The following is a 22,618-nucleotide window of genomic DNA, read 5'->3' as shown; positions in this document are numbered from 1 at the left end:
TGTCTTTTAAACTAACTTCCACAGTTCTCTAATACCAAGGAAAAGAAGAGAATGTAGTCTAGGTAGAAGAGATCCTCTGGACTCTTCCCCTGGAAAAGTGCATGAGGAAGAATGAGCAGTGATACAAAATGCATTGTGAACAGGTGGATGATAAGAAAGATTATTCTGTAATTTTTATCACTTAGGAATTACAGAATATTAGTGTCCTTAGTGAAGGCCCCTCTAGATTGACAATTTAACTGCAACATTGCATAATAATTATACAGGCAATATGAAATCTTCAGCAGCTTGTCTGCTTTTCACTCTTATCTGCAATCTATTATACTCTGTAGTCTCATAAATGGATATAAAGAAAATGGTTCTGATTCCTTTTTTTTTTAAGGCATCACTAAAAATGCTAATTAAACCTAGAATGATGGGGCTGCTGAGGATAGGGCATCAAATGCACAAGCTCAAGGAGAAAATGTCACACTGGGCCAGCATATGGCTTGCTCGAATTTAGAGAAGGACCGGTGAGTTCTTCATTGTCATTGTTTCACGCTGCATTTGTGGGGTGTTTTGCACTGATTTGTGGTAGACTGAAGAAAGTGTTGCGGAGTTTCATTTGCGAGTGGGAAGTTTCAACAGAATGAGTGTTTTCATCGCTGCATTTGTGTACATGTTAGCAACGTCCACACTGCTGGCAGGTTTAACTGCCTGCAGCCTCTGAAGAGAAACACTCATACATTTTTTGCACCTGCAATCACTCTTTTCTTGTCAGTCAAATGTTGACTTCAACGAATGCATATTTGTTTGAAAAGACAGTTGGTGATATTTTAGGGGTTTAACAAAATAGCTCTTCTACAATACATCCTTTAGGAAAATTGACTGCAGAAAATAGTTGTTTTACTTGCTCACGCTGCAACAGGTGATGGGCAAACAAGGGATGCACCTACTGTGCTCAGTAAAAGATATCATCGATGTTACATGAGAAGTGGACTCTCAGGAGGGTTTCACTAGAAAAAGTTCATGTGTGGATGTGTGAAACTCTGGGATCATTTCCTCTTTGTGGATAATTTGTATGTTAGATGTACAGTAGCAACAACTTCAATGCATAAGTTCAGGGTGTAGTAAATCTTTTCAGTTTAGTGACACTTACCTCCACAGGGATTTCTTTCTATACCCTTGTCATAAATTGGTTTGAAGCAGATGTGTTCATTAATTGGGTCTAATAATGATTATAATTTATTCTCTCTCTACTGCCTGGGAGTTATTTGCTTTAAAGTCATCTTTTTGTGGAGTGCTGCTCTTGAAGGGTAGGCTTGGTGGGACTCTGTCTTAGAAATAACCAATATACTAAAGTCTCTCCATTCCAGTTCAGGACCACTAACATTTAATAGTGAGGATCAGCAGGATTGGGTTCAACAGTTTTCAATATTGAAGTACAGTAAATTTGCTGTTATTCCATAGGAGTTTGGGCAGTCATTGATACGATGTACAAGAGCTTTTAGACTTCTGAGTTTTCACTGGAACTGTGGCTAGTTTTATTTTCAACATGAACAAAAAGCCTGGTTGGCTCAGATGACATTCTTTGAATAGCATTCATGCAGTAGCAGCTTATGCACATTTGTTTGAAAAGACAGTTGATGTTATTTTAGGGTTATAACAAAATGGCTCATCTTAAATACATCCTTTTAGAAAAATGGCAGTATTTGTTGTGCTTACAACCTCAACCTAAAAGCTTTTATTATTGTGAAGTTCTTATACAACTAATGATTAGTAGGAATACTTCTGCAACTTTGCTTTTACCTTATTGCCAATCATATTTGATTTGAAACATGAATGTTCTCAGCTTGGTTGCATCCTTGTTCCTTTCCTGCTCTCCACTGCAGTCTTTGGTGAGCGTGTTGATTTCCACCTATTCCCCGAGTCTTTCATCAATACACTATTTTCTGCACCCAGATGTTTATGTACTAAAACAGATTGTGGGGTTTTGCCATTTCCCTGGGTAACACTATGACATCTGTATTTAGTTTTTTGCTGCCGCTGTTTGTTTTCAAGCATGTGCTGCCATCTATGGATTAATCGTTGAAATAAAGCTGATCTAAAATTGCTTTTTACCAAGAGACTGCAGAAAACAAGATCTAGGTAGTGAAGGAGGCTTCATAGAACAGTTGGGCAGATCTCAATAAATCCTCTTCCTCTGTAGTCCCAGATCTCACAGCAAGCACGGGTGAAAATCAGCAGCTTCTAGGAGTTTTCAGTTATTCTATTTGTGCTGGAAAAAACTATCAGGACAGCCTGAAAGTTAGAATACGGTTGTTTTGTCCTGTAATCCTGTAACTCATTCATTTTCCTTCCCCTTACCATTCACATGTCCTCGTCCTTCAGCAGTTTCCAAGATCTGCTTATTATATCTTTCTTCATTTGTTTTTTAAGGCTTAATTTTAATTCCTTATTCTTTCCTAGCATCTTGTCAGCTGGCTTTGTGCTTCTCTTCTGTGTCCAGTTCCAGCCTGCCGGGTTCCAGGTTTCCCTCTTTTAGATCCCTTCAGAATGCAGTGCTGAAGATCAGTCCCCATTCTCTCTCTTTTTCATAATGTTTGCTTGCTTTGTATCTAGTTTTGATTATACATTTATTGCAATACGTTTATTCAAGTTGGTCTGGAGAGCACTTGGAGAAGTAATTTTCTATGTACTGGAGTATCTGGGCATGCAAAAAGCTATCAGGTTTTATCTTGATGCTGCTCATATGCTTTTTAGCTTGCAGAATTGACTGAAGATTCTAGAGTCTCACAGCGTTGAGCAGGGTTAGGTGTATGAGTTCCTGGCAATCAGACTTTTATTCATTTCGGTTAGGAGGTGTGACACAGAACAACTATGTCTTTAAGTCTTTCCTCAGCAAAACAAATGTTGGAGTGCGGATATATTTAACCACTATTGGTTAAATGCTTTCTTCTAACACAAGGTACTAGAATCAAAAGGAAAAGTTTAACCTGTATGGATGAAGCATTCTTAAAAATACCTTCTGACATTTTCTTCTTATTGCTGAACTTAGAAATTGATCTTATTTCCGAGCATCAGAGACAAAATGAAGAGAAAGTAATCAATGCTGAAGATTGATCAGTGTTCTTCAAAACAGACTTAATAAGATAAAAATCAATGCAGCTGCATGATTTGCCATTCTTTTAGCACCAGTATCATTCAAACATGGTAATATTCGATTCTTAAGTTAAATGTGAAAATATTACAGTTACCTCCTACAGAGGCAGGAAAAAAAAACCTTAAGAAGGGATTTATTTAGTCAAACTTTGATTTTTATTTTAATCCTAATTTTGGAACTTTGAGTTCTGCAGAAACTGAAAACAGTTTCATATTTTAAGTGCCAGTATATAATTGTTCCTTTAATCACAGAGACTTAAATAGAACAAATTATTACTTGTATTTGCAAATTACAAGCTCTGATCCTCCCTTCCTCCTGCAAATAGCAGTTCTGTCTTGCTTAGTTGAAAGATCTGTACTCAAAAGTTTGAAGATAAACTTGGGCACCTCATTTTCCCCATGGCAGACTCATAGTGCTTTGAAATTACAGCCTTACTGAGCAAATGCATTGGCTGATTACTCTTTTTGGGCAAAAATGAATGGTTAGTTCGGTTGGTTGGTTGGTTGGGATGTTTTGCCAGTGTTCATTTCCCCTTTCTGTTCCCACTGTCCTCAATAATACTAAGATCTCATTGATTTATTTAAGGGAAAGTCTTTAAAAGTGCCTTGTCTAGTATCAGTGACCCAGTCTCTAAACCGTAAGTTTGGCTTAACAGTTGAGAGGTTTTTCTAACAAATAATTGGCATTTTAATATTTAAATTCCTGTTTACTTGCTGCCTTGGGTTTAGCCCTTTGGGCTTTTAGTTTGAAATTTCCCTTCACAAATGAGGCCTTGAAAATGTCTTTTTAGGAAAGAAAGTCAGGATTCTCACATAAACGCTGGCAACTGTGAACTGGGACTTTGGGAAAGTATCAGACATTAAAAGAGTTCTGATAAAATCCTCCATATTAGCAAGCGTATGCTAATGGCATCTTTTGGTTTAAAGGTTTATTTCATGAGCACAGAAAGACAGCCTTCTGCATAAATTTCTACTGAATTAAATCCCTATCTGTAAGATGGGCTGGAATGTCATCGGATGGGAAATGTGAACCCAAAGGTAGTTTTTGAGTTTATATGTCCAAAAATGGACAGGTTTTGAGTATACAGGTCTTAATACAGGTTCTCTGTCAGGCCACTTATTTTTACCTCTTTTTCTTATTCTTTTACTAATTGATAAATATAGTGAGTTTGCTCTTCTCCTCAAGCAGCTCTGAGCAGCAATGTATATATCCACTGGCAACAGACAGTCCCACCCCTTTGTTCTCTCCATCATTAGTTTCATTATAGACCATATCTGCAATCACGTAAAGAGACATTTGTATTTGTACCTCTCCTTTCCTCCTCCCTCTGTACTGTGAGAGAGAAATAACATGGCATATTGCACAGCTAAAAGGTTATCAAGCCTGAATTTGTTCCACCTCTGGATCTGACAAGCAAGTGTTCACAACCGCTATAGAAATACATGGCTCATCACCACATAAACTTGGACATCCTGAGAAGGTAGTTGATATTGGATTGGTTTTCCTGTGGCTCTGCAAACAGACAGGCTTAAGCTATGCAATCTGATACTACCTAATTGACAGCTTTTCCAAGGCTCATTTGTTAACTGAGAGCATGACATGTATTGAGGTTGTTTCTTCATAATGCACTTGGCATTAACAGGAGAAGCTGTCGAATGCCTCAGACAGCAACAGCTCAGCAATGAGATATTTCACCTCCAGTTTTGACTTTCTAACTAGTGGCTTTATATTTGCAAGGGCGTTTGGAATGAGCATGTGAGAGAACAGGGCATAATAAAAATGCTTAAATACATTTCCCAGAGAAAATTTGTGAAGCAGTATTTTTGTTGCTTGGGACATTTACCTGAGTTGTATAGTTCAACTGTTCTTCATTCTTTTGCTATAAAACCCAGGCTTCTTGCTTAACAAACTACTCACTAAATAGTCATTGTGTTTCAGAGACTTCTTTTATTTTGGTAGATGAATAACTAGGCATATCAGATTTTATTTATTGTGGTGCAGAGTTTGTGTGTAAAAGACATGCTCAAGGGTTTAACTTGCCTGTGCATCCAGAAGAGAATAAAATTAAACCTCTGTTTCAAAGAAACCTTCCTCCAGGTGAAGACCAGTTTGAAAGAATAAATTACCCATGTAGAAGAGACCAGAGGATGATTTCTTCACTGATCTTGTCACTGTTTTGCCTTTGCTGTTTTCCTGTAGCTAGTTTTCATAAAACACTTTCTTAGAACACGGATTGTTCCAGATCTGCATCATTCAGCTTTTTTCTCCCCCTTTTCTTTATTCTATAAAAGATTTCCACTCTACTTTTCTTTGCAGCTATTCCTATGCTGATAACCTGCCAAGATGTTCACAGAGAGTCTTTAAGTACTGATTAAGGTTGGTCACAAATCCATCATGAATAGCTGCTGCTTCTCCTGCACCTCATGAGCTAGGTAGTTAGAAGATAAACTCAGCTTACATGTAGAAAAAATATGGTTTAATTTTACTTTGTTGTTCTTACTTAGTGTAACCATGTTCCTCTAAATATTTAGGTTAATTTCAGTAGCACCTAGATGAATGAGCAAAGCCAGATTCTGCTTAGAAAAGCCTAGACACAGAGTTTTTGAAAGCCCTGAGGTCTGCAGCCTATGCGCATGTCTCTCCTCCCTCTGTAAACATCAGCGACCTGTATTCCTGCAGCCAAATATTCCTGAGCCTTTGTGGGATATTCTGGACCTGTCTCCATCCAGGCGTTTTCTGGTTTATTTGTAAGGTCTGTTGGCAAATGTAGTTTGGGTCCCTGACAAGCACTGACTCCAGAGGCACTTCTGTCTTCCAGGGCAAGCACAAGCTGCGTGTGGACACAGGACTGGAAGGTGACTGGTGTGGCCTCATCCCCATCGGGAACCCCTGTGAGAGCGTGACCACAACAGGCCTTAAGTGGAACCTCAGTAAGTCAGGTGCCTCGGGATGGTGGGTTTGATGTTATCCTAAAGGCAGCCTCACCAGTGCTGAGGGGCCTTATGTGTTTGAAGGGAGAACATGTCATCGAATCCCTGCCAGACCATTTTTTATCTAGAAATGAAGGGTGTTTTGGAAAAAATGTAGAAGAAATACATTTATACCTGAGATATCACAGGCAGAAACATGTTTTCCATTTGGGAGCCATTGTGCTGTTTAAATAGAACATTTGTTGAGGTCATGATACATTACCATCTTGATACATTGCCCTCCAGGGAGGGGAAGCTGCGAGTGCCTAAACTCCTGGTTATAAGCCATGAAGTTACAACCGGCAAATAATAATGTGATACAGATTATTAAAGCTACCTCCCTTCCCCTGAACTGCTTCACTTATATTGTCTGTTTGTCAACTCTGAATTAATAGATCTCTCTCTTGTTTTTCAACTGGGAAAAGGTGCGTTTGATCTAGAAAGGAACATTTATCTTTAGAGAAAGGAGGTTTCTTAACCCCCAAAAATGGAAACAATCTTCATCCTTCTGCTTCCTTCTCCCCCACTGAGTCATTCAGAATGTATTTACTAAGAAAAATAATGGCATATTTTAGATACAGGTTCATTAACACATAAGGGAATCAAAGCAGTAATTAGGAGGCTCTAGTCTTGCAGTCTGATTTACACGGCCAGATGTTGGAGCCGTTCCATGTAGAAAGGGCACGTGGCTCTTGCAGTTTCTAGTGCAGTGGCTTCATTGGTTAATACCTAATTGGAGGTTGACCCACTGTGCTGGCCAGCAGCATGTGTGATAGTCCAGGAAGTATCTTGTTCCACTGAGGGTTTGAACATGTGCAGTTGAGGTGGTAGGCAGTAGTAGCTCACTAATGATAAAAGATACGATGCCAAGACTTGAGAGACTTGCCAGGTGAACTGCTGTCTGGATTGTAAGAGCTGAATCTATTGTATAAGGGATGTTCTCTTAATTTGATGAAGAATTAAATACTTTAATTTGCACTGATGGGTACAGTCAACAAGTAAGTACTGAATCTTCATCTGCTCATCTCCTGTTGTGCAGTGAACTTTGTGGCCTTTTCCACTGAGGGACTTTTCATTTCTCAGTAAATGTTCTCCCCTCCAAAGTGAGGTGAAATAAGCTCAAAGCAGCTTCACATTAACTAAGGGAGCATCTCTGAAGCTTGTGTTGCTTTGCAAAAGGCTACTGCATAAATCAAAATGTGGTAGATGCTGTGAGTTTGCAGTCCTTTCTGGTAGTTTTCATTATTAGTTTAAGAAGTTATTTTTCAGACACATGATGGGGGGGGGGGGTTTGAGTTTAATGACATAAATCTCATCAGATTTCCAAGATACTTTTTAGAAAGATGGTAGTTTTAAAGGTGATCTGCTCTCACAAATGACATGGCTTTGTTCCTACTAGATGATGACTGCCTGATCTGCTGAAGCAAAGAAGAGAAAGGGGTTACTATCTAGTTGTGCCAGTGGTAGGGGAAAGCAGTGGGAGGTGCAATGGTTTGGATCTTGGTTTGGGTTGATACGTCAGTTGCTTGGGTGCTCGTGGTTCTAGTTGTGCTGTAATAAACTTCTTCAGGTTACTTAGAGGCATAGCTGTATATGGACCTACAGGGATTTTATTACACTTATTTGGTCTTTTTTTTTTTTTTCTTCTTTTTCTGGGGGACAAAGATGCGTTTAAGTGACTGTTTCCTACTTGTTTCATGTGAACATGACACCAGCATCTCTGCTTCTCACAGTCCCTGTTTCTGTCTGTTTCCAAGAGAAAACATCAGACCTTGACAGTGTTTTCCTTAGTGATGTGTATGCTGCACCCTATTTCAGGCTATACTTTCAGTATTCATGTTTCTCACAGGTCCTAGTTCCTTTATTTATTTCTCTGCATTATCATTTCGGATACATGAAAACAAAAATGATCTGGTCTTCCTTGAAGATGTGTATGAGAAACCAAGGTCATTACAACCTGAAACTACTCTCGTGCCCAAGGGACTAAAGCTTACCTTTACTCATCCAAATACGGATTTTTCAATCATGTTATTTTTCAGATAATCATGTTATTTTTCAGCTGAAACAAATTATAGTGTAGCTGCATCCTCCAAAAAGGAAACCATTATCTCAAATACAGCATATGATTACTTGTGACTTGGTTGGATTTTTTCCCCTACTAAATAAGCTTTACATTCAGATAACCTAAGTTTGATACTAGTTTTGATTGTGTTAATGGCTTCTGTGCTGCCTGTAGTTTTGCAGTTACTTCTAAAAATGTCAGTCCTCCTGTAAATTGTGATGGAGAAGCAAAGGCTCGCCTGGGAAGAAAAGGGAATAAGAAGATACTGAAGTGCTGCATAGATGTCAGCATTGCTGCTGATGGCTGACAGTAGCAGAGCTTTACCTGTTCATTCGTTAATGGCACTCTGAGCACACGCCTTCACAAACCTCAGTGAATAAAATGGTTTGGTTATAAATTAATTTCGATGTGTAAATCATGAAAGAAAATGAATTCTTAAGCCAAACATGACTTGAAAGACCTTTTACTCCAGTCTGTTATGGAATTAATTGAATATGACCTAACAAGTTTGGTTCTAGAAAGTAATTTTTGAGTCCGCAGAACATTTGTGTTAAGTATCTGGGTGCTAAACTAATTCCACAACTTCAGTTCTGTCTGAACAGTCAAACATGATGTGTTTTAGGTGAGAGGGGAGCTCTCATTTTTGCAAACAGTCATTTCCAGCAACTCCAAATTCAAATAACGCTGCAGTACAGGAAAGAGCTGGCTTTGCATGGAGGTTTTTGATGTTTGATACCGATGCCTGTCTGAGCATATCTAGATTACTCTGCTGATGGAAATTTGTAAAACCTTCAAGGGGTAGTCACATGTTACCTGTGTCTAATTCACAGGTGCTGTCGTGATGCTTCATAGCTTCTGAATAGAAAGAGACAAGGATAAATACCTAAGACAGAAGCTGTATTGGGGTTGAAAGCAGGCTACCTAAGGTCTTATTTCAATGGTTGAATTAGATGAACCTGATATGTGAGTTATTCTGGCAGCAGGGAAACAGTGATGTCTTGATCGTATTTTTAATATTGCAGAATTCAGTATTTTTGTGTGTCTGTGTGGGAGTGCAGTGTGTGTGCATGCTTATCCTATCTTAGTTATTTCCTAGCACTTGGCACAAACAGAACTTCCATTTGTATTCATTGTCATCTTAAGGGTGGAAGAACCTGGGAGGAGAAGGTGGAAAATTGATTAGAGGAAATATTTTTTTTTTTTCCATACTTGCTACTGTGTAGCACACATTCAGAACACATTATAAACATATCCTTTCCACTCCCAAAGGGATACTGATCTTTTCTCTATTAAAATCTGATTTACAGCACAGAAATCAGATAATGCTGTATCTGATTCGACTCACCTGGCTGCTTACTGATATCAGACCTCATGTCTAATAAATAAGTAATGAAAATCCAATAATGGCAGAATTACCCAGCATTCTTCATTAGGGCCTCAGTGGTGCTTTCATGGAAGGTGAATAAGAATGAGGGTAGAAATGAATTGCACTGCTCATGGAAGAAGAGGTTGGAAGATAATGGTAGGCTTTTCCAAGAAATGGTTCCTTCTCTAGGAAATTAATGGAGAAAATAATCCTGCCAATTTATTTACTCTTCATCCCTATGGCCTTTGAGATGCTGTTTGTCATACCTGTATGGAAAATACCCGCGTGTTTATATAAACTGTGTGGGTATGTGATTGTGCTTTCCAGATAATTTTCATGCAAATTTGCTTCTTTAGGCAGGGAGTTAAATTGCTGTAAAATGCTGCCATTCTAAAGAGTGCCACTGTCATTTCACTTCAAAAGGCAATAGCAATAACAATGGGAGCAAGACCTTTCTCTAACTGTAGCAAGGGATCATCCACTAACTACTAACTTCACAGGTAGACAAACAGGATTCAAAATCTTTTCGATGCTGTTTACATTGTTAGTGGAATTGAAACGTTTGCACTGTTTCTTTTCACTGCTTTGCTTCGTTGGGGTTTTGTTGACATGTTATGAATGGAACAAAAAGATTACAAAACCAGTACAGTTTTACATTTTAGGAGAGTTCAGAGTCTAAAAGAAGAAAAGAGTAACTCCTTAAAATAAAAGTCAGAGGTAAGGGACTGTTCTGGGAAAGGCTGTAAATGAAGATGGGCAGCTATCTGTGAGCTAGTGAAGCTGTTTGGATAAGCGCTTCTAACCTGTTTCATAGCTGAAATAATTTATATGACACATTTTGCTGCTCCAGTTCATTCTGACTGAGGCAACTAAGCAGCGCTCCCAGGAGTAGTTCTGTTTTCAGGGCTTCACAGCTGAGTTCGTCTCTCCTCTGCTTTCCTCTCCTTCCCTCCCTTCTCATGTTCTTTCCTGGCACAAGACGCCCAGTCCATCAGCTGGGATCAGTCTTCAGAGCTTCCGTGATACACTTTTTTCTCTTATTCATTACAGCTCTAAGACCCAGGGTAGAGCAGGCTGACAGAAATGATGCTGCTGCTCCCAAAACATTAGGTGGCTTTAACTTTTAGGGAGCTATTTGCCTGCAGGAGTGCTTGCTGCCTGCCTTCCAGGGTCACATAATGTATTACAAGGCGAGGCCTGCTGAAATACTTTTCCAATAAAGCAGATGTTCTGATGGTGGCAGCCTGGCATCCCACTGGTTTACTGCAAGTCAGCAAAAGCAACAGTGAGGGCATTGCTTAGCATTGCATGAAATGATTTTGAATCAAAAAGACCATTTGGTGTACGTTAAAGGACTGTTGAACACAGAGCTCAGTTGTGCTTGTCCCCTAAACCTGTATTTGCATTTCTTCCTGAACAGCAGCTTCAAAACTTAGTCAGCCGTTGTGAAGAGGCTTGAAATGGGGATTTGAGGTCACATGTTCAGTCCATTTCCAAGTATGTCGGTGAATGTTTGGAATTAGTAGGAGATTTGCTTCCTGCTCTCTCTTAAGAAGGTAGCAGGGTCCTGGCATTCAGTTTGGAAAGGCTGCTTTAAGGTAATAAATAGAGATGCTCTTCCAGATAACACTGCTGGGGCAACATTACTGCTGTATGACTCCCCTTATAGAAAGATTCATGTGAATACCTTAGTTCTGAACTAGCTCAAACCACTTCCAGGGGTAAGTTTAGCCCAGCTGGATGGCTGTCTTTAATGGGACATGGGGAGTGTATATATGATCCTTCCATACAGCAATAATAGGCAGTAATTACCAAGAAGGGGTAGAATAAAAACATCTCAGAGACTTCTCCAGCACAGCTGTGCACAGAGTGGGTGGCTCTCCACAACCTAAGTGATACCATCCTGAAATAAACTGGAGACACTTACTGGTGTCTAGCTACATTGTCATGGCGCATTGCAACTATGGAAACTGATTTCATTTTTAATATGGAGCTGAGAGGATTATCAAGAGAGCAAAATGCTGTTCTTCCCTGCATCCCCTGTGTTTCTTCTGTCCCTGCTTCTCCTAATGGAAACGTAACCTGGAGGCATGAGGAAATAGTTGCTCTGCCTCAGCCCAGCTTTGGTGCAGATAATCCTCATCTCTCTGGTGGCAGTAGATTGGTAAGAATACCAGAGTCACACGAAAAATCAAAAGCAACCTGCTGCTGCTGAAGGGTACGAGTTGTACAGATGAAGCACTTTGCTGGGGAAGAGAGAGGTCTGCAGAGAGCCAGAGAGCTGCCCATTTGGGTTGGTGGGCTCCAAAGTCATGCTGTGGATTTCGGTGCTGTCTCTTAATTCTCCCTGATGAATGTGGGGCAGAACTTGACAAAGATGGAGATCTTTGAGTTTATACTGAAGACATTTAACCCTAAAGGCATTCTCCCAGTATCCTGCCCATATGGATAGTGAGAAATCATCTCATTTAGACACCGACAGAGGCAAAGCTTAAACATAATAGTGTGGTTGAATGAAATTCTATGAAAAATTGACCAGAGTACAGATGCTAGTTTGTCATATCCTGTGCAAATATACTTTAATTGTTTTCATATTTAAATGCCCAGAATCAGCCATAATAAATGTAAATGTCACACTGCTGAGAGATTTCCAAAAACAAGAAAGCTCTCTGAGGCATGTGGTGAGTTATTGCCAGTTCCAGCATCTCTGCAGACCACAAAAGGGCATGGACCAGTAGGACGACAAATCCATCACGTCTGTCTTGAGTCTTCCAGAGTTAATGACGTGTGTTTGTGGTGACTCGTTAATGAATGGGTGTGCTGTTTAGATTTGGGAAGGGGTATTCAAGTAGGTAGGTGCTACTGTTAAGAATTGACTCATCCTTTCCAATTTGTTTATGGACCTTTTAGTTCTGTTTATCTTTTAGTACAAACTGGAGTATGTGTGATTGATCTCTTCTCCCCAGAAACATGGCACTGAGGGAAATGATTTCCTCTGTAATAATCTATTCCTGTACCTTAATGGCAAACAGTTGTGGTGATTCCCTTTACATCGTCTCAATTCTTCATTTGCTCTCTCTTTGTAAACACTTTGCACGTGTGTCTGCTCTCTCCCGGTTTTTGTTTGTGGAAAAGAGGTGGATTTCCTTGCTGTTGTATGAAGTTCTGGAGAGGACAGAAGTCTGGTGGATGTCATCACTGACTTTTGTTATATGCTTCTGAAAAGTTATGTTTATGGCGTCCTGATGTGTGATTAATAAGCTGTTAACAAGTGACTGTAGTGGGTGTGCTCTAACTATTCTTTTTAGATGGTACATACCAGTTACAGACCACTAGGCAAATCTGTTGTTTTCATGTGCATTGGAAAGTACGAATACCTGAATAGGTGAATAATGTCCTGCGGTAGAAGCAGCTGTGGCTTCTTTGGGGCAGTAAATACACAGCGGGGAGTCAGGGCAACAGCAGGAAGAGAGATAAAGTGGCAAAACTGGGATGTGAGGAGGCCGTATCTGGGATTAGAAACATGTTTTAGGGCGAAAAAAGGATAGGTAATACCAAAATGTGGGAAGATGTCAATACAGAGATTGAGAAAATGAGAATGGAGGTTTTTTTTAAGTAGGCAGGTGACATCTTCCCTTTTGAAGCACTGAATTGAGACCACATTTCTCAGTGTTGTTATTTCTCTGCTGTTAGTAGTCTCCCTTGTTTTCCATTTCTGTCTGGGGATGATAACTGTCCTGGGTTCAGCTGTAGCAGTTATTTTTCTCCTCCTTAGTAGCTGGTGCAGTGCTGTGTGTTTGACTTTAGTCTGAGAACAACGCTGATAACACACCAGTGTTCTTAGTTGTTGCTAAGTAATGCTTGTCCTGATCAAGGACTTCTCAGTCTCATGCCCTGCCAGGGAGGAGGGACACAAGAAGCAGAGAGGAAGCAGAGACAGGACCCCTGACCCAAACTGGCCAAAGGGCTATTCCATACCACAGCACGTCATGCCCAGTATAGAAACTGGGGAGAGTTACCTGGAAGGCCCAGATCGCTGCTTGAGTCGGGCTGGAGATCGGCCGGCGGGTGGTAAGTGGTTGTGTCCTCTCCCCTTGTTATTTCTGTTATCATTATTATTACTGGTGGCAGCAGTAGTGGTTTGTATCATACCCTAGTTACTGGACTGCTCTTATCTCAACCTGTGGGAGTTACGTTCTTTCCATTCTGCTCTCCATCCCTCCAGGAGCTGTGGGGGAGGGAAAAAGGCGGGAGTGAGTGAGCGGCTGCGTGGTTCTGAGTTGCAAGCTGGGCTTAAAGCATAACAATAACCTACTTCTGTCAGTAAACTGATCAGTTCAAGTGATGCAGGCCTGTCCACAGGATCTCACAGCAAAAGCTGTCCAACAGCAAAAGACAGCATTAGATATTTGATTTGAAAATGAGGAAAACTCTTCACTTGCACTCTTACGGTTACCCATTCAAGACTATGAAAGTAGGGAAAACCAGAAACAGAGAAACCGAATTAACCAGTGGTTTTGGACACAATTGTGCTTACAGGTACAGGACACCAATGTCAATCAGTGTCCCAAATGTATTCTCTGGAGCTCTGGTTGAAGGTGCAAGATGTGTACAACCTCAGCCTCTCCCACTGCAGAAGCTGAGATACATGGGAGAAATAAGGTGAAGTACTGCTGAAAAATGGGAATTTCTTGTGGTTCAGGCAGTTGATTATCTGAAGTTTTTACTTTATGCAAGTACTTTAGTTACTTGCTAGTTAGCCATTCATTTCTCTTTGCTCTCGAGCTGAACTCTCAGCAGCCTGGCGTTCCTGAGAGCTCTGCCTTGGTCCTGTAAAGCACAGGACACTCCAAAATGAAAGCTGTGGTATCATCTTTAAGGTGCCCACTTTTGACATTAATGTGTCTGTATCTTTGGTCTGGAACAGTTAAACAAGTGCAATGGCATTATCGATTCTCTTGTAATGAGCAACATAGAGAAGCCTGCAAGGAATTTAATATGCATGCTTTCAATAGAGTTTAAGTCTGTGCAGTAAATAAGGCATAGAGCGCTGTGATGAATTGGGGCTCAAAGGGTGTTAGTTAAGAGAATACTATTTACTGAAATAAATAATAAATACTGCTTGGTTCATGTGGCTGTCTAATTAAAGGATGGAAGTTAAAGAACCTGAATTAAAATTGCAGAGGCAAAATTTAGTTCTGGCATCCCGCTGCTCTCAAGTCCATGACTTTGAAGCCATAGTGTTTCTTGGAGTTATTTTCCATGTGTATTAATTCAAGTGAATGTGGGTCCATGTGCTGTTAACAGATAACTGTGTGCAACTTGTCACATGGTATTCGTACAAGTCTGGATCAGTATGTGGTAGCCAAGATTCCTGTATGAGCTACGTTTTGAAGCTTTTCCTTGTATTTAATAAGAAAATACTGATAAAACCAATTAAACCTTTCAAGCAAGTCCAGCTATTTTTTTGTATATGTTAAGTGGATGGTGATAAACCATCCATTCCAAATAGTAAATCCAAGTAAATGGGGATGGAATGGATATCAAGAGATCTTAAAGCCGTATGGCTTTCCTGTGGCATCACTTCTGAAAAACCTAAAAAAATTCCCTCTTTTATAAGCTTTCATCACTGGGGGCTTCTTCATAACAGCTTCTTCAGAAAGTCCGCTCCAGTTTTTTCCCCTTCTGTATTCTGCAGATACAGCACGTGATAAATACATTCTCCTGCTGTTAAGCATTAGAACACAGCATTTATAATCTAATTGCCAATAAGAATCTCAGAATTGTACATTCAGGTTGCCCAAGCATAGGGCATAACTCTAATTTACACAGGCACCAGCAGTACCACTGTATCACCACTGATTGGCATGCCACTTAATGGTGCTGTTTATAAGACAATTTTCTAATCAGCTGCATGAACACTCATCAGGAGCTGGTTTCTTGATTTAAAGCAGAGGAGTTGGAGAGAAAGATAGTTTGTTTTCCTTATAAAAACAAACTGGGGAAGAAAGCACCTTAGAGAAATATCAGGAGGGGTCCATTTTATGAAGCACTGATACAGTAAAAACAAAGGCAAAATAAAGTTGGAGAGCTTTGATATCACAAATATGGATTATGCATTTAAAAGCTCAGTGTAGAGTTAAAAGCTGTGGTGTGAATGAGTCAGTATTTCTCAGGGTATTTTCTTCACTTGTTTTGAAACTGGATGCTGTAGAGCTAAAACAGTAACATTCTGGGGTTTAACAGGTGTTATATTTCCAATCATCATTTAACAATAATGATATGATTTGCTATTGTAGATGGTCTGTTGGGTCTAGCCAGTTGAAGGTGAAGCATGGTCAGTTTTCCATTTGTTTCACATGTCAGATTGTAGTTTTCATGCAGTAAAATTAGTCAACCCTCTCTCCCACTCAAAGAATAATTAATTTTTCCTTGCCTTCTTCCTACCTATTTCATTTTTTATTGTTCTGTAATAGACAGAATAGCTTTAATGTAGAAAAACGTTATCTAAAACACATGTAAACTAGGTCAAGTGTGTCCAGCATGGAAACAATTCATTGTATGATTTACAAGGTTTTAACAAGCTGACCTGCAGAATTTTTTGAGAGCTTTGGTATACACAAATAAAGTGCCTCTTCCAAATTTATCTCCAAGTAATCACTGTAAAACCCTTGTAAACACACCTTGCCATCCTGTGGTGTGTATATCCAATGTATGTTGAGGAATTCATGCCCTATAGAAAACATTAGAGCTTAATACTGAGGCTGTCGAATTAACAGAAGAATTGCACATTGACTTTAATATCAGTAGGTTAATCTGGAGGTGCCTCTGTCCCTTCCTTCACTGAACTAGGGGTAACTTAAGTCCCTGATTCATGAGAGGATTTAGACATCCATGTATTTTCATACCTATGTCTAGTTCCGTGAAATATAAAGGGATTATCCAGTTGGTAAAGTTAAACATGTGCAGAAGTACTTGCTACAGTCAAATGCTGCAGTGGGAGATATAACCTTCAAAAATACCTGAAATGGCTTTTCTGTGTATAAAATAAGGTGGTAGTGACTTTAATCTCAGTCTCTGGGGTTAGCTGTCAGTGCTGGTTCCTATTCAAATATCTCTTTGCACTCACCAATGCTATAAAGCTCCCTTTTTCAGCTTTGCACGTTTTTTATGTATTGCTGGTTGGCTGTAGTAATTTACATGAATTCCTCCTGATTTTACTATTGAATGTGTAGGCAAGGTATGAAGACATGGTAAGACAAATGATTCTCAAATATTTCTTGCATCTGGCTGCATCTGGCTGTTCAACAGATGTGGTTTCCTACCAATTCAGCTGTCAGGTTCATGCATCAAGTAAATTTTTCATATGAGGATTCTGGAAAAAAAGGGTTCTGAATTCCTACCAGAATTCTAAAACAATCATGAAGTTTTCATTAAAGTAGCCAAAAGCCTTAGAATATTGTACATGTATGCAGACTTGTAAGAGAAAAAACACTCTGGATAGGGTCAATCAACCACAGTGAACTTGAATTATTTTACATTGTTTTTTTTATGGTGCTAAACATTTGCCACACTTTGGTAGCTTTGCCATACGTAAAGCAGTATTTTCAATCCACATTAAACCTGTGTATGCAGCCAGTGCAAGGCACACCCTAGGGAACAGGGAAAATTTTCCTTATGTTATGGGCTGGAATGTATAAAATACTGACATCAACATAAATCTTAGTTGTACTAGAATAACGAAGTATTGTTCCTTCCTTATTTTAAAGTATGAAGGGTTACTGTGTTTACCTTTTAACATTCCAACATTCCAGCTTGGGCAAGTGCAAGTCAACAACTGGCAATGTTCTGAAAGGCTGTTTTCTCCTGTGAGCTTATGCAGAGACATATATTACTCATTTGCAGTGTACAGTAGCAAGGTTGGTTGGCTCTTTGGAGCTTCTGTGTGTCATTTGCTCTTTGCTGCTGCCTTTTCTTACCCTGTGTGTTTATGTTGGTGTAGCTCTGGAACAGGCCTGGACCATTTAAGAGTTGTCTTGGATTTTTGGGAGCTCTTCAGCTGGTAATTGATTTTACATCCCAAATATCTCAAGCTAACATTGTCATTGGTGAATCTTTAGATTACCTATGTACCTTTTAATGCCCACACAGTTACTTTAGTGTCTCAGCTGAAATCATCTCAGAAGAATTTTACTCATTGTTGTGAAACTCACTTTTTCCCGTTTATGGCATTCTCTTCCTTCCTGGGGTAATCATAGAATCAGCCAGGTTGGAAAAAACCTTTAAGAGCATCAAGTCTGAACTGTTCCCCAGCACTGCCAAGGCCACCACTAACCCATGGCACTGAGGGCCTCATCTGCATGGTTTGTGGACACTTTCAGGGACGGTGACTCCAGCACTGCCCTGGGCAGCCTGTTCCAATGCCTGAGCACCCTTTAGGGAAGCATTTTTTCCTAGTATCCAGTGTAAACCTCAGCTGGCACAGCTTGCAGCCATTTCCTGTTGTCCTGTCACTCCTGGCTCCATCCTCCTGTCAGGTAGTTGTAGAGAGCAGTAAGGTCCCAGTGGGCCTTCTCCAGACTAAACCCCCCCAGTTCCCTCAGCCATTCGTGTGTGTTAGTCTTGGGTTTGCACCTGTGTTTCCTGAATTTTTCTGCCAATTTTGAGGTCTGCTGCTTCTGATGCCATTTCCAACACATCCTTCAGATGTTACTAACAATGAACGCAGTCGTTAAAAAAACAAACCCTAAAACTAAACACACAAACAAAATAAAGCCTGATCGTCATCATGGCACAGCACCACTTACTGACTCAGCAGGTAGCACACCAGGCTGGGGATCCAGCAGCTGGGCTGCAATACATCATTAGCTCTCATTAGTACACTGCCTCTCTTCTCCTGCTGTTTGTCTGGTTAACTCTCTGGGGCAGGGACTGTATACCATGCTGGGTCTGTACAGTGCACCCTGTCCTGCCTGGGAGTCACATACTACAGGGATAAACATAATTGCAATTGGGAGGTGACTTTTGGGCTTACACTTGAAAGTTAATACTGTGGAATGATTCCTGATTTGAAATAAATGTGTACTCTGTATATGTTAGAGGCTGCATCTGGATTGTTATCTTCAGAAATTGTACTGTGGAAAGAGAAGAAAATCATTGTTTAACATACAGTGCCATCTACAGAATAGGCTGTGCAGCCTGCACTTCATACATTATAGGGGCTTTTTGGTTGGGTTTTTTGTTGTTTTCTGTTTTTGTCACAGTGCAGTTGACGTTCATGGCTAGAGAATGTGTTAGAAGTTTAGAAGATTAGAAGATGAGGATGAGAGTTCAAGAGCACTGGGGTCTGGCTGAGCCCTTGCTGAAGTGCCAGGGTGCAATTCCTGCGCTCTCAGCTGCTGCTGCTTCGGAAGTTGATTCTGTCACCCTGGGTATACCCACATAGGAGGTGGTTTGTGTGCTCACCCCCTTGAACTGTCATCTGCAGTGTCCGCAGGCCAGGCTTCATCAACACCACCCATTATTAACTTACTCTTACAAGCCTAAATTGTTGGGTTGGTTTTATTTGGAGTGGGTTTTTTTGACTACATCTATTTCTGGAAATGCTGCAACTGCAGCTAACTTGCCTATCAAGTGCATGACCTGTTACATGAAAAGAGGAAAAAGTCCATCTGGGATCATGTTGGTGAACATTAGGTGTAGAAAGCACCCTGTCAACTGTCCTCTCTGTTAAGAGTCAGTCTAAATGTGGGGCAGAAGGGGACGGTATCCTCCCTAAGCAGATGCTGTAGAGAAAACTGTTCAGGAGCGGTTGTGTGTTTGTATGGTTCACCAGTTGGAATGACAGCATTAGCATATCAGGGAGAGTTGGATTTAATCCCCAAAATCTTCAGAGTGCCCTTCAGACAAATAATTGTGGTGCGAATATATAATATTTGAATATAGTATTATTAAAATACAAATATCACTCCTTCCACTCTCAGGAACCAATTATATATGTAATACGGCAAATTAAGTTACTGTAGTCACTGCAGAACAAACTGATGTCTGTCCTTTTTTGTCTAGCTCCTGAATGTTGGAAGTTATCTGACCTTTAAGCTGTTACTAGCTCAGGACCCACTGTTTGGCATCTTCAAATTAGTGCGGTTGAAAAAGAGGAATAGGAAGGGAGGGCTGAGAATGGATTCTGACATCCAGGGCAGATAAGAAATACTTTTGTGGCAGGTGATCTTGCTGAGGAGAAGGAGGAGGGGGGGAAAAAGAGGGATCTGTGTTTTTTTTATAGTTAGATGTGAAATTCAGTGTATTTAAAGTAGCAGCAGAGATAGACTAGGGGGCTGAGTGTCTGAGACAGCTGAAGTTGCATGTTAAATAGAGTTTATGAGACTAGTCTGTCATTTCTCACCTGCATTGTCACAGTCAGTACATGTGAAGGTGTAGGTGAGTGGGGGTGTATGTAAATAATAATTCCTCTTTGTTTAATATACATTAAACCTGAAAAGGGACAGAAATGTGAGTTAGCAGAGTGCTAAGAAATGTGAAGTTAATTATGTAGTAGTTATGCTCAACATTTCCATCTTTAAAGTGGTTTTGAACCGCTTAAGTGCAGCGGTTACTGCAGACTGTGATTAGATAAATGGATGCAAATGGTAATTGTAACTGATGAATGATTGATGATAGCTTTATATGTTTATCATTATATACTGTTGTAAACACTTTCTTCCTCAGCAAGGATAAAGCCTGTAAGCAAAATGGTGATACACTGAATATGAATTCAAGCTGTAATATTAGAAAGAATAGACAGGGCCAACGTTGTAGGCTGGGATAACCACAGAGCTGTTACCTGAGTAAATGGTGAACCTTCCCATTGATACCAGCGGGCTGAGCACCAAGCTTCTTCCAGCTGATGTTCAGGGCCTGAATGCAAGTGCTGCAGGGAAGGTGGGTCAGTAGGAGAGAGCTTGGAAGTACAGATGAGGAAGCTGAGCACTGCTGAATGATGGCTTTGCATGGGGAAGACCCACTGATCCCCTTGCTTGAATGAAGGAGACACTGTTTCTCTTCATTCTTCTATTACTTTTCCCTGCTCCTGTGTTTCTTCTTAACGTTCTGGTGTCCTGTCTTCTTAAGTTAAAGTCAACCTTTGTGACTTTCTTCTGCTCTGTAGATTATTAAGGACTATGAGGTACTTGCAATGCAGTATTTGACAGCCACAGAGGTACGCCGCCATTGTAAGAGCCATTTAGGACAGAACAAGTATGTTTGGATAATTACAAGTTGATGAAAACAAGGAGGAAAACAAGGATGTCTCTAGAAAAGCAGGGTGAGAGAAGAGGTTTCTGTAACATGAATCATGCTATAATTCTATTTGATTCGTCACATGCCATTTCTTAATTATTAATCACAGTAACAACATTTGGTAGTTAGATTAATTTAAAGGGTTTTTTAATACAGCAGCTTGAGTTTAATATCAGCTCTTTGTGTATCATACAATGCAAAAAGTAACCTGTGGTAATTAAATTACAGGCTGAGTCTTCATTCTGCATAAATTGTTCTATTCACTGAGGAAAAAAATAAGCAGGATATTACCAAAGAAAGCCCCGATCATTAGCAGCCTCTGCTCTGCCCTGTTCACTTCAGCTGCAGTGCTGAGATCTGTCTGTTATTTTTCCTATGGTACTGCAGAACTGACAAGGAACTTTACTGACTTTTCTGTCATGTGCCTGCCCTTGAGCTTGTATAAAAGAAGTGAATTAGGTTATGTTTTGTTGACCTTTTAGATGCAAGGGAAATGGTAGTCCTGTTTCCTTACACATGAAATGCTGCCAGGCTGTTGTCTGTGTTAACCTTTGTGGAGCACCCTGATGTGATTGTTACCCTCGCACCAGCAACACAGACGCCAGAGAGAATGGAGAAGGGATAAATTGGAGGTGCCATGCAAAACAGTTCAGCTAAAGACATTTTCCTCCTGCACTGAGAAAAAGGTATTCTGTATGTGTTTAACTACTTAGCTGGTCTGTGAGTCTTGTACTTAGCTTAGCCAAACAGAACTTCAAAACAGATGGTTTCAAAATTGGGGGAAAATAACCTTTTTGGTATTTTTTTCCTGTGCACTCTGCAGTTCTGCTTTAAGACTGAAATTATTTGAAAATTAAACCGGAAAATAAGATTTGGACCTTTACCAGCTGAATACTAATTTCAGGAACAGACAATTTTTAGTATGTGTTAGGTTTTTATCTGCGCGTTTAGCCTAAGATTTGTTTATGCTCTGATTTAGTGTTTCTTGCTGCTTACTTGCATAAACACGATCAAATCAGTCAGTTGGAGTCACCAGTGTATTTAGCTCCCAGCTGCATTTGCTAATAAAAGGAAAAATGACAAGTTTCCTCCTTTGCAGAGGAGGAAGTGGAGAAATATAGGGAAATAATTCATTGCGCTTACATAGCATCTGCCATCAGCAATCTATATAGGTGCTTTACCAAAAGTAAGTGCATTACGTTGTCTGGAAAACATTCTTGTGGTGAGATACTGCTTAATTCCCAAGCTTTCACTGAGGAAACTCAGTCACATCTGGTCTGAGATTGTAAGTGAAGCTAATCAAAAGGTAGGAATCCTAGTATCCTGGGGTTTGGGGTTGTTTATTATCCCGATAAAGTAAATTAGGACAAAGGAAATCGTTGTTTGAGATTTAGTAATTTTTTTTAAGATGTATTTAATATTATCATACATACTTACTATTTCCAAAGTGTATCTAATAAAATGATATTTAGAAATACTGCCTTCTTCTTAGAACATCTGGTCAACTGTCAGTCATTTTGTATGTGTCCGTCTCTGAATAAAGAGGCTGGATAGGTGTGAAAATTGAGTTAAATTCTGCTTCCTAAAAACTCAAGAGTAATATTTTGTCCCCACTTTAAGAGCCCTTTCACCATTAGCTGTCAGTGTGACAGCACCTGTATATACTCAGGTAACCTTTGAGATAACTCATTGCCCAAGAACTGAAATTATACAGCATTCTACAGGGAATTTTAGGGATATGACTCATTTGACTCTAATCTTTGCTCCCTAAGCAAGTGTAC

General features: G+C 40.0%; 1 protein-coding gene across 1 annotated transcript in view; it reads left to right on the top strand.

The window, feature by feature from the left end:
* Nucleotides 1-22,618, top strand: part of TPK1 (thiamin pyrophosphokinase 1) — a gene marked incomplete at its 5' end in the record, with an annotated part of 103,612 nt that overhangs the window by 34,152 nt on the left and 46,842 nt on the right. Inside the window, one exon of the mRNA XM_010020829.1 lies at nt 5,961-6,072. Coding sequence (XP_010019131.1) covers nt 5,961-6,072 — 112 coding nt within the window. The remainder of the gene's footprint in view (nt 1-5,960; nt 6,073-22,618) is intronic.

This window comes from Nestor notabilis, unplaced genomic scaffold, assembly GCF_000696875.1.
Source record: "Nestor notabilis isolate BGI_N333 unplaced genomic scaffold, ASM69687v1 scaffold3448, whole genome shotgun sequence".
In the NCBI taxonomy this organism is placed as follows: Eukaryota; Metazoa; Chordata; class Aves; order Psittaciformes; family Psittacidae; genus Nestor; species Nestor notabilis.
This window is presented reverse-complemented; position numbering and strand designations above follow the sequence as displayed.